This window comes from Teleopsis dalmanni, chromosome 2 (assembly GCF_002237135.1).
Source record: "Teleopsis dalmanni isolate 2A chromosome 2, ASM223713v2, whole genome shotgun sequence".
Classification (NCBI taxonomy): Eukaryota; Metazoa; Arthropoda; class Insecta; order Diptera; family Diopsidae; genus Teleopsis; species Teleopsis dalmanni.
The window spans coordinates 161565741-161578906 of record NC_051847.1 but is presented as its reverse complement, the minus strand read 5'-3'; the positions used below and the strand labels follow the sequence as shown (position 1 = coordinate 161578906).

The following is a 13166-nucleotide window of genomic DNA, read 5'->3' as shown; positions in this document are numbered from 1 at the left end:
GTCGCTGCAAAATTAGTCAAAAAGTAAACATTTAATTTTAAGCAAAATTTTTACTGAAAGATAACCATATAGAAATACACTATTAAATAAAAGTATATATTCAAGTTAATTTGAAATAAATTCATATAAAGCAAAAACATCTTAAAAATATCTGTGAACTCTAAATATACATTATAGGATTTTACTTTTTTAATTAAATTTAATTAAGGAAATGGTTTTGTCAAGGTAATGATTTTTTTACATACTCCATATAAAAAGGTACTTAATACAAAGATACCGGATATAAATATTTCTGTTTATTATTATTTTGAGACAAACTGAACACCGTAATAGAGCTTTGTTTAAATTACGAAAATAATTGGATTGAAGACAATAACGAAATCATCATTATGCCACTACCAGTATATGGATAAGATAACTCATGACCTTAAGTGAGATTCATTTTTAAAAAGTGTTGAAATTACTTTTGATTATAGTAGTTTATTACTAATTTATTTTAATAATTGAAAAGCTACTGCATGAACTCTACAATGCAGACTATATATGATATTCTCTACCTAAGATATGGCTTATTAAAAAATGTGGAAAAATTGATCCAACAATAATTGATAATAGATGCTGCACAGTATCCGAAATAGCCCAAAAATTTGATTGATTAAAATTGAAACTTTTAGATTTCAAAATGTCCTTCCAATTTTTTATTAAAAAATAGACTTCTGATTAGATACAGATTTCGTGATATTAGAAAAAAATTTGAATACCTAAATAAATTTTTTGATATATTGCGTTTAATCTTAAAGACTATAAAGACTATAAATAAATTTTTTGATATATTGCGTTTAATCTTAAAGACTATAATATTCAAACATTTCTTACACAAATATTGTATAAAATTCTTTTTTTGTTTTTTAGTGCCGTTAACTAGCACTTTGTATACTTTCATAAAATAATTCTTTGTTATTAACTTACAAACGTTGAAAGTAACCGCAGTAATTACGATATTCCGATATGTTGACATCGATATGCGGCGTTCTTTTACGAAAAAAACCAATACTATCATTAAGATGCTCCGTTGAGATATCAGTCTAGTGATAAGTTTACTGATGGGTACCAGTCAATTAGAAAACCATGCTAGAAGACTGAATTTCCTCTTTTAATCATTCCAGTCGCAGTTATGGTGACAGTCGTGGTCTAGCGCATGTGTGGTTCTTTTTATTATTTTAGAAAGAAAGCCCTTTTTTTTAAGATTTTGACCAACTTCAGCAGCTTTCTCTAAAAAGCATTTTAAGCTTTGTCAAAGATAGCAGGGCGATTTTTATGCCTCAGAGTGACTTCTACGTTAACACAATGGATTTCGACCCACTGCAGGAACTTTCTCAAAAAAACATTCTAAGCTTTATCCAAGAACAAGAATGATTTTTAAGCCTCTGGGCGTTTTCTACGTTAACACAATGGACCAATAAGTCTAAGTGAGTTCTTGGGATCGTAGGCATAACCTAACCTAACTGTAAGTATTTGAATAAAGTTGAGTACTAACTACTGGGGTGAGTAGATTGAAGATGTTTAATTCGTATTAGAAATGAATTTAATTTAGTGTGGCAATTCAACTGAATTTTTAAATTGACTTGATTATTTTGGAAAATGACTTTATGAATTTAGTATTTTTAATTTACATATTATTTTGCCCAAAATCTATTATTTTTTAGCTTGCAGAAATATTTATATCAAAACATCAACAATATTTAACTACAATAATAGAATTTAAAGGAGTATCTGCAATTATTTTAATGAAAGATCGATTTCCATTAAATTTTTAACTTTATTATTTTATTTATTCTATTTACCTATAATTGCATTGGAAAAAGTAGGAAAAAACAGGAAGAGGAACCCTTTGTCATATGGTATGACATGCAAACCTAAAAGGATAAATAAAATTCCACTTATAAATGTAAACATTTGAGAAAATGTTGAAAGGCGAAGTAATCGCAGGAGTGCGTGCGAAGCGTGCCTAGCACGGGACAAAGCAGCTGCTTTTTATTGTTTATTGCACACACATTTTTCGGTTTTCTTTTTATTGTATTTGCGGCATCGCTTTTAACACATACCGAAAGCAGCGAAAGCAGCAAAAGCAGCAAAAGCAACAACAAAAATCTAAATAAAATTATGGTTTTAAAAGAGATTGCAATTGTTGAAAACAAAGGATTTCGTTCAGAACACAATTACAGGGCGTAGAGTTTAGAAAGAAGAATTCCTTAACTGCGTTCCCTGACTGGTAATACTGGTTATTGTTTTTGTAAAAAGTAAGTGACCTTGAACTCACTAACACACTCGACTCTACAGAAAAAATTTGTGTGAATTTGTGTAAAACGGCAAGGCACACACTCTATGAAAAGAAATCAGGATAATGGAGTAGACGAAAAGAGTGAAACTTGCAAAACGAAGAAAATACAAAAACCGAATGCACGGCAAAACAAAGAATAATGAAAATAAAATCGAAAAAAACAAACACAAAACAAGCAAAAAGTTAACAAAAGAAAATTGTGAGCTGAGTTACAACTGAGCTGAGAACGTGCAAATTGTGAAGGAGTGCTTTTTATTCCCTTTTTGTCCTTTATGGTTGTTTGTTTTTATTTACATTTGCTGTTAAAGATTTTCGTTTCTTTTATTTTTTCATTCTTTTTGATTATTCTACTTGGTGCTTAATGTCAACTTTTTAACAAATAAGCACAAAGTAAATAAAGAAGGAAAACATAATTCAAAATTTATTCGCAAAACAAATTGACTTTCTGCTTAGAGGATTGCGCTTTTCGCGCTGTAAAATATTTTTAATTAAAGTTTACGAAAGGTACATGCGATAAAATTATTAAAATCAAAATAAACTATTTTATGCTTACCTCGAAATATTGTTAAATTAATAATATAAGATATATTATAGATATATTATATATAAGACTTTAGGCTTAGGTTAACGTAAGAATTATTGTGGAATTATTGACCGGTCACAGTAGATTGAATAATCACCTATCAAAGTCAGGAATTCAGTCCAACTCAGACTGCAGTTTCTCTAGAGAAGAAAAGGAAACTGCATACCATATACTTAGAGAGTGTCCGGCTCTGATGCACAAGCAGAAAAAACACTTAGGACGGCATTTTATGGATTATAAGGATCCAAAACTAAGAAAGATAGTCTCTATACTATTATTCATTAAAGAAATCGGACTTGGAGCAACACTTTAATCTGACTAAGAGGCACAATAGATCTTTTAGGTCGTAGTGAAATATCCCTTCTTTTCAATTATAATAATAATTTAGTAATAAATTTAGTAAATAACCAATTTAACAATAACCAACTATATTGAACTAGTTTCAAAATTTACTTAACATTTATGCAATTATTTAACAGCTATAATATAACAACATTAATATTCTAGAACTAATGCAACAGAGTCTGCGAGAAAATTCTAATAATAAAAATAATAACAATAATAATAATACATAAGACTTCAATTTAATTTTTAAAGAATTTTGTAAAAATATATAAAAAAAAGAAAAATAATAGTCAGGATTGCACTGTGTAGATGTAAGGCAAGCATTTAATTAATTTTTAAGAATACTTTTAACAAGAAAATGTAAATTTCTGAGTACAATTTAATGCTAATTCCAAGTTATATATAAAAAGTAAATATTTTTCATAGTATATTTCCCAAAAATTATTTTAATAAAATTTAATACATTAAAATAATTTAAGGAGTAAAATACTCTTTAAATAGTATTATCCTTAAAACACCTTTTTATACAGGAATTTATTATTATATATTTAAATAATTACTTATTTAGAATTAATTAGAATTAGAAATAAAACATGAGTATTTTAAATTGGTATATGTTTTTGAACTTATTAATTTAAAATTTAGTGCGTATACGCCATGTGTATAATGCATGTCAAATTATTTTTTAAAAATAATTTTAAAACAAGTATGAATTTAAAAATTTCAATTCTTAAAAAAAAATTTAATAATAAATTCAAATCAGAAATAAAAACTTTGTGACATATTTTTTAAAATTTTATTTAACTGAAATTAAGTGCGTATAAGTGAAACATAGCATAATTCAATTTTTTAAAATACTTCTAAAAATAATGCCATCGAGATAATTTCAATCATATCATCTCCTACAATTACGTGAGGTCATCTTTATTATATAGTACTTAATATCTGCATTACTGTTTTACTAACATTTTGACATACCCGATGAGAATAAAAACTTTCGTACACCTGTACTAAATTCATTGAGAATGACTTTGATCTATACTAGTTGTTATATACAATAAATTAATAAAAATAAAGAAAAGCGAAAGATAAAAAAACTAGAATATAATTATAAAAATACACATTATTCCGTCTCTCTGGTAATTAAATATGCCTGTTAGAATCAGCAATACATAGTATATCCACTCCCACATCTCGACAATAATATACAATTCTTGCTTCACTATTTAAGAAATGTCAAAAAACTATAAATAATAAGAATATATAATACTGACAATTCCAAATTTCAGTAAACACTACCAAAAAGTTAAATACTTAAATCGTATTAAGTCTTTAAGACTTAAAGGCTTACAACCACCTCTCAAAAGTGAATAATGAAACATTACAATCATCAATAGGAATCTGTTTAAAACGCATATAACTCTAAGAAAATAACATTTGTCTACAAATGCTCTCATATTATGGTATAACATGGATTAATAATGAATGTCGATGTCTTTTACTCTATATTGAAATTGCATTACCCAAATACGAATTTAACAGGATGGTATTCACAATCACTAGGACATTAAAATTTCCTATTACAAACATTGGTCTTCTATTTAATTTTTTAAAAATGTTTAATATTATTATAGTTTATAGTTTCCATGCTCAAAATATCACAAGTGCACATTAAATAAAATTTAATCTTAGTTTATGGCTTCAAAACAGCAATGACTCCTATTTAATAACTGAGTTTAAAAATTTAAACATTAATTGCAGATATATTTAGTTTCATTAAATATTTATAGATTTTTTTTATATTTCTATATTAAATCGCATGACAGTGCAACATAAAACACACCCATTCTATTGTATCTGCAAGAGCAGTAAATGCAAGCAGCGCCAAATTCTGAAAGAAAATCGCAACGAAAAATGCAATTTTCATACTCGTAAATGACAACATTTATGGATGCTCCCGGGGATGTGTTGTGTAATAAATTGCAGAAATTAAGCACTCAAACATAAAAATGGAGCATAAAAATCCATTCGCAATATAACGAAAAAATTATGAAAAATTGCAAATAAAAAATTACTTTTTGAATTGGATTCGTATGTAGAGCATTGCTGACGTCAGAGAAGTTGTAACAATAGCTGAGTAAAAAATTTACATTATGGAACAATATGTTCAAAACAAAAAAAAAATCTTCAAAAATATACATTTTGATTGCAGTGCTCCAGCAATATCTGAGCGAAGAATTTTTCAAGGATGCAAAAGTTTGTCATATTTTTAATAAATAGTTTTTGTAGTGAATGACAAATAATCAGAAAATGGATTCTAATCTTTGAGTAATTAAAAATATTTTATCACTTTATAAATTTTTTGTAAATCATAAAAATCTATTATCTTTCAAAAGAAAAGTTTATAATAAATACGTTCTATGAATGATCATAACTTACCTTCATCACGAACATTGCCCATTAGTATATCATAACCAGTCAAATCAGCTGTTTGTAATAAAGTCATTGGATCACTTGGTAAAAAGGCTCCATCAATAGTTGGCCCCGATGGAAAGCTTAAAATGCCCGAATATGAATTCCATTGCTGAACAGAAATTGTTTTTGCATCAACGGCACGCATGCAAGCCATAACAGCTTGAGGATTTTCCTATTACACAAATACAGGAATATAATCGATATAAAATAACTTATTTAGCATATAATGTGATAATTAAATAAAACTAAATTACCGCTAATAATGAAGCATTGCAATTGCAGTCATTTATAAGTGCCTTTCCAATTTCCACAGCTTTTTCAGATGTCATATGACTCCATGGTGCATTCATAGTACCTGATTGCATCATACCTCGTTTGACTAAACCCTTCGTAACTGGTGACATAAGTTGAGCATTTACTGAACTTGAACCCGCTGATTCACCAAACAATGTCATCCATTCTGGATTCCCGCCAAATGCTTTAGCATTTTCTTTCAACCAACGTATAGCCAGTGCTTGATCCCATAATCCAACATTACCAGGTGCTTCTTCTTCAAATCCAGGCATAACCGGAGATAAGTGCAAGAATCCGAATGCTCCAACTCTATACTGAAAAGATGCAACAATAACATTTCCAACAGCGGACATAATATCAGCATTATAGATATCAAGCGTTGCAGAACCAGTCATAAAACCACCACCATAAATCCAAATTAAAATTGGCAGTCCATTAGAGGTATTTTGCGGATTACCATTGTGTATTAAGTGATCTGTTTCTGATTTTCCAGCATGCTGAATATATTTCATAAAGAACAATAATAAATAGAATTATTTATAAATAAATACAAATTTTTTAATTGTGTATATTTTTTAATCAAAATTAAATATGTACATATCTTTCCATATATTTAAAAAATAAAAATAATAAAAACATGGTGACATCAATTAATATTAATATGAACGCTATAATATATGTTACATACCTCCGCACCATTTGCACCGCGGCCATGTCTTAATCGTGCCTTTGCCGGTGCCCAAATATTTATATACAAACAATCTTCAGAAACGTTTGTATTAGGATTCCATATTTCTTCACCAGAAAATCCAGGAAAATATTCATATCTGAAATTATATCAATATAGTTTTAAATAATATTCAATAAAAATAATATTATTATGTTTATTAAGTAGTTCATTATATCCAATTTAATAGAATAGATTTATGCTAGAAATTGCACAGGCTCGGAGAAGACTTTTCAAAGTACCATGGTACATTAGGACGAATGACATCATCAGGTTCGATGATGTCAAGATTGATCGGATCAAAAAACACAAAGGATAAAGGCCTGAAAATATTTGCGAAAACGAACAGGCCGCGTTATCGAAGCTCAGAATGGTTATAGGCTCTTCAGGGGGGTATGCAGATCTGAAGTCAGTTATTGCTTAGTCTGATGAGGTGATAAACAATAATCCAGTCAAGACGTAGAGATGGGTTATGAAGAAAACTCACAGTTAATTCAGAGTAAAACTGCTCACGTACACTGACTCAACTAGTCTCAACATAATCAGAATTGAATTCGAATATATAAAGTAAATTAGAATTGCAATTAAATTAAAATTAGATTTAGACTTTTGTTCACTGAGGTGAGGATTCCATATTAGGTTCTAGTTAATTAAGGTACAAAATGTTTAATCCTCTTTCCATTCATTATTCATCATCATTATTCGTTATTAGATCAAATTATTTTAATTAAATATATAAATAAATAGCTAAAATTAATTATCTTTTTAATAAACCAAACTTTTCATAATTTGTATTAAATCACAAAACTTAATTAAAATGAAGCTTAAAATTCATTTTGGACGTCAAAAATAAATGGTTTGAGAAGATATTTCAAATTAATTCTAAAATAAATTTATGCAAACGCCACACATGACAAATAAGTGGATGGAGGCGGGTTTGGAAAGCTTTATTTGAAATTTATTTAAATTAAATGTGGTAACACTGTTAACGAGTGTGTACCAATTTGTTTTAAATAGTTCCGCCAAATAGGCGTAAACAGTTTAACTTTGTGTCTCACTTTATTAAAACAAATGACTTTGTTTTTCCGTTAAATTGTATCATCAAAATTACGACTGGTAATATTTTATTGATATAACTCAAAGCTCTAGTGATATTTGTCTTCCAATGGAAGTTGACTTACTATTACCAAATGAGAGTTATTACATACTTTTAAGCGTTATAAATGTTTGAAGACAAATAGTTTCGGTTATATTTTAATATTTATATATTACCCATTAGCAAAGTTTTTTTATATTTTTTTTTTTATATTTTTTTAGTAATATTATTAAAGTAATATTACAGTAAAATTAAAAAACAAAGTACAGTTCCGCAATTATGACTCTAAAATGACCAGGATCAAAAATAGAAAGGAGGCAAAGGACAATCTTTATAACACATCTACTCCAGTACACAAAGTGGCAAAATTCAAATTAGACGATAAAGTTTGGTATTTTCTGAATCAAAGGGATGTTAAGATGAAATTTTTTCTGAGAAATCAGAAAAAATTAACAAAAAATTTGATACGTGAACAACGAAAATTTCGTGCAGTGTTGGCTTCTTTGGTTTAAACACGCAAAGTCATTGCATTTAATTTGACAGATTCAAAGTTTTTATAACCCAACAATTGTTTATGGATTTATATACGAATATTTCCAAAGACCAGTGATGCCGAGTATTTAATAATACTCGAAAAACTTCAATTCAAAAACCCTTTTATTAAAAAAAAAGTTGTCGTTCGTCATACTTTACTTTAAAAATTGTGTTTAAATATAGGTACTAAGATATACTTGCAAAAAAAGGTTTATTTCGAAAACTATATTTTAGAAATATTTCATTTGCAACTCATTTAAAACCTCTAATTGAGATTGAAAAAATCCCTAATATTTCATTGACATCATGCAGCACATCCTAGAGCCATTTATTAAGACAGATGATCAAACAGTGTTCCGGTATACCACACAGTTGAAAATTTCAATTTAACTAGAATAATGATATCGTCCGTTGCCAAACTATAAATGGCTTTTATCACGACTTTTAACAACAGTTTTAAACAAAAACGTCTTCAGTTAGAAAGAAAAAATAATCATCTATCAAGAGAATATATGGGTACTCGTATATTCCGTATATTTGCCAGGTTTATTCTTTTTGTTTCCAAACGTAAAACGTTATTTGAAAGGAGAGTAAATTGTTAACAAAAAACTAGAATGATTCCAAAAAATGGTTGAAGAAAATATGTAAAGCTCAGAGGCAATTATATTAAGAAACACTCGTAATAATGAATCAATGTCCAATTTATCAATTTCACTAATAAATAAAGTTTGTCTAACGCTTTCACAATTTACAGAAGCATCCATATGTAAATTTCAAATTCTAAGTGCAGTCTGTAAGATTTTGTAAGAACTAAATGAACATATGATAGTTATCATTTTATGTGGTTTTTTCGAGCATTTCAAACTTTGGAGAAGAATCTTTCCAGCTTTTACTTTTAATACTCGTATATAGAAATTACATGTTTTATTCACAATATAAGTTGTAATTTAACGTCAGTTGTGATAGAAGTGACTATATTTAATAGAAAGTAGCATGTATGGTAGTGAGGTTTCGAAAAGTAGTAAACTACAACAACAAAAAATTTTATTTTATTTTAAATAACTGAATTTTTGGCTAACCATACAGCTGTTTTTAGTATTGCCAAATGCAAAGGTTTTATTTATGTATATCTTACATACTTTGTTTAATAAATAAAGCCAATTCGTAACCATAATTTTTGAAAAGATTTTACTTCCTTGCATAGTTCTATGTTAATCAATACATAAACTTTAATTTAAAATACACACGCTTTAATATTACTTTTGAGGTTTAAAAAATTTATATCGGAAGAAAATAATTATTTACCCGAATCAGTTATATTGTGTGATCCTTTCGCCCCTTTTTTTATATCTTAATTTTTTCGATTAAATTAATCATTAAAAAAAAAACTTTAAAATAATAACAATTGCCGCAAAGTTAAACATAACATAATATATATCTAAATAAATTCTAAATTGTCCCCATTTAAATAATGAAATTGATGTACCAGTATATAGAATGCAAAATCTTGACATACTTACTAACCAAACATGTAGCAATGACGTCATTGCACGAACTAAGACAAACAAAATTACTCAGGCACAGCTGCGAAATAACTTTTCTAGGTTACATGTAAAAAGAATTCACAACCGAAAATACAAAATGATATGATTTCGGGAAAATGGAACACCGCACTATGGAATTTGTTTTGGCAGAGACATACAATACATCATCGCAAATTTTCATTTTCAACTAGTTTGAATTATTTGGTATGTATGTATATGGTATGTGTTTTAGTAGAATATATGGAATGAAAGAGCAAAACATATAATTTTGAATATTTACCTTTCTTGTACACAGGTTGCCGGTAAACGTGTAGCGTCTAAAACCCCATGCCATGGCTCAGCGGGCACCGGCTTGCGAAAACGTAAATCATCTACTGGTGGTTTTGCATAAGGTATGCCAGAGTAAACATGCACCTCGCGTCCTTGTACTGTTATCGAACGACCGCGTACAGGACCGCTTGTTGTTTGTACAACCAAACGATCTGAAACGCCAAATACCGAAGACAACCGTAATAGTAAAACAAAAACAACCAAACTTATGCGAGCAATGTCATTACTTAGCCCGGATAAAACCGAATTATGTGACCCGCGTGCCATGCTAACAAATCAAACCGAACGTAAACGAGATTTTGAATAAAACTTAATATTGTTTCCAATGACGTCACACTTGCAGCAAACAATAAAAGTAGGGCAACCTAAGTCAGCTCTGTGGTCGATACAAAGAAGAATATTTAATGGAGTAGAAAAAATCCTGATTGTGTTTTTTGCCGATATGAACCAATGGAGAGTTGATGCTTCTTTTGAGTTCTGGGTTTGTTTTCTGAGATGTTAGTAATATTTTTATAGCTCACTAAAATTTCGCAGTTTATGGAATTCAATAATGCACTTTACCGCGTAGTTTCGCGCACTGCTTAAAACTGATTCGAAATAGCTACGCAATTTGTTAACCGATGTATTTTTGTTGGGATAAAATGTTTGCACGGATATCTTCTCTATGGCTCTGTGATTATATACACACACAGGGCTAACGAAAGCAATTACACAAGCATTTACCTACTGAGTATCTCACAAGTGCAGTCTTAAGACGTATCTACAAGTTGCTCAATATATATTATATAAATAAACGTACGTATGTTTCTAAGTTTATTTTTTCTACTTGTTTCTAAATCTCTTGCAGTATTTGGTGCAGTAATGCTACATGTCATTTGCAGTTATTCGTACGTGTTGCCTTAGTATGTTATTGTTTTTGATTTGAAATTATCCTTGCTTGAAGCAAATAACTCCAGTGCATTATCATGTGTTCCCCTTACATGCATACACTGATACACTGCTTTTTGCTATATGCAATATGCCTTCAGTTGTAATAAACTGCACCGGATTCCACTACATTTCCGGAATGCAGCATTTGCATAGCCTATCGTAACTCTTCTGTTGAACCGCTTTTCTTTGCTTCTTTGTATGTTGTCAATCACCACTTAACTTTTTCTCTTCTTTGCAATTATTGTCTTTTTCTTATTTGTTGTTTCTTTGTTTTTACTTATTTTGATTTTATTTACACTGCAGATCGAAATTATTTAAGCACTTGTTTTCTACTTTATCCGTTCTTTGGTATCCTTTGTGTTTGCAATGCTTTTTAAGTCCTTAAACTTTTTACTCCACAAATCTAGCAACTATGCAGTTCTTGCGCTGTATTCTTTACTAATTCCTTTTAAAATATATATTATTGTTGATATTGTTGTTGCCTAAAAAAATAAATATAAATAAATATGTTAATAGAGAAATAAAAATCTTGCAGCAAAATACGAGTAAAATGCTCAACTAGGTCTTTTATTGCATAATTAAACACACTAGCCGTTTTCCCATATATCCCCGCACTAATGTCAATTCCATAAAGGGCATATAAAATGCATTCACACCACACACCATACACTACACTCTGAACAAATACACAGTGTTAAAATAATGTCATATCTGTATCTTTTTCTGTTCATATTACACCGAATATTAAGCGACTCGTTGACATCCGCTCTACTAAATGCAATATAAATAAATGAAATTTTTATTATATTGAAACATGCAAAGTGTGAAATATTAGATAGACTTCATACGTATATCTAATGGATACGTGAGTACGATGACTACCGTCAACAATCTAGACGAACTTAGCACTACAATTTTTATCTAGATTTTAATGTTTGTGTGGATATTAAAAAAAATTGGTGCAAATTACTTTGGCATTACTTAATTTTGCTACATCAAACGCAACTTTTACTTTTTTCAACAGCAATTATTATAACATTTTCATGTAATTTTGTTCAGTTTTTAAATATCAACAAAACATATACTAATTTTGAATAAAATATATGAAAAACAAAAAAATGCAAGTACTGTGTATTAACACTTATGTAAGTGATAGAGTTATACAGTAATTGGACTACTAAATTTACCTAACTAATATTATACGAGTAACAAACTTCAACTTTTTTCGAGTGTGTAGGGTATTCGAAAAATTTAACATCTGTACATGCTTCAAATCGAATCGTTTTTTATTTACAAATAATGATTTAGAATGTAATTCAGAAAATATCAACTGCCTTTTTTTTAATTATTTTAATTTGTTTTTTCTGGTCCACTTCAAGTACAAGTTTGTAACCATGATTTAAATTTTGTATTGAAATAATATTTATAAAAAACATATTACTATTTTTTATTAATATATTATTTTGTATTAATATAATAATATTAAAACATAGTTGTATCAGTTGACTTTTAAATACAATACCATCGCCCAATATTGGGTGATTTTCAAATAATTTTTTGAGAGCTTGCTAAAAATGGAGAATTTCACATGTTTCGCTAGGTTAGAACCAAAAACTCAACAGCTTTAACATTTCTAACACTCTTTAGACGTGCTTTTAGCAAAATAAACTGGAATTTTTATGCATTCTCAGAAACATTGCCTAAAATGCGAATCCATCACTACGCTGAGGAGGAACAAAAAATTTTTAAAGTAATGGATTAGAAAAGATAAAAGAGCTTTGATAATTAGAAGCTGTTTCTGTGAAGTCAAGAAAATGTGGTTGATTAATTCAAACATTATATCATTATTCAAATAGCAAAGAAAAAACAAACATCTTCCTTTCAATGTAAAGTGAAAACTTTTGGAATACTGCACATACTCCACATAAATATAAGATAGATAAACAAAGAACTAAGATTTCCGGTCC

General features: G+C 28.7%; 1 protein-coding gene across 3 annotated transcripts in view; it reads right to left on the bottom strand.

Annotated features, from left to right (window-relative positions):
* LOC119685960 (acetylcholinesterase) overlaps positions 1-13166 on the bottom strand; it is an 86982-nt gene that overhangs the window by 47411 nt on the left and 26405 nt on the right. For all 3 annotated transcript variants that reach the window (XM_038100381.1, XM_038100379.1, XM_038100380.1), the window contains exons 2-5: positions 10220-11681; positions 6727-6865; positions 5999-6535; positions 5709-5916 (exon numbers count right to left, since the gene is read on the bottom strand). In XM_038100381.1, the coding sequence (XP_037956309.1) occupies positions 5709-5916; positions 5999-6535; positions 6727-6865; positions 10220-10536 (1201 nt within the window). In that variant the 5' untranslated portion in view covers positions 10537-11681. The remainder of the gene's footprint in view (positions 1-5708; positions 5917-5998; positions 6536-6726; positions 6866-10219; positions 11682-13166) is intronic.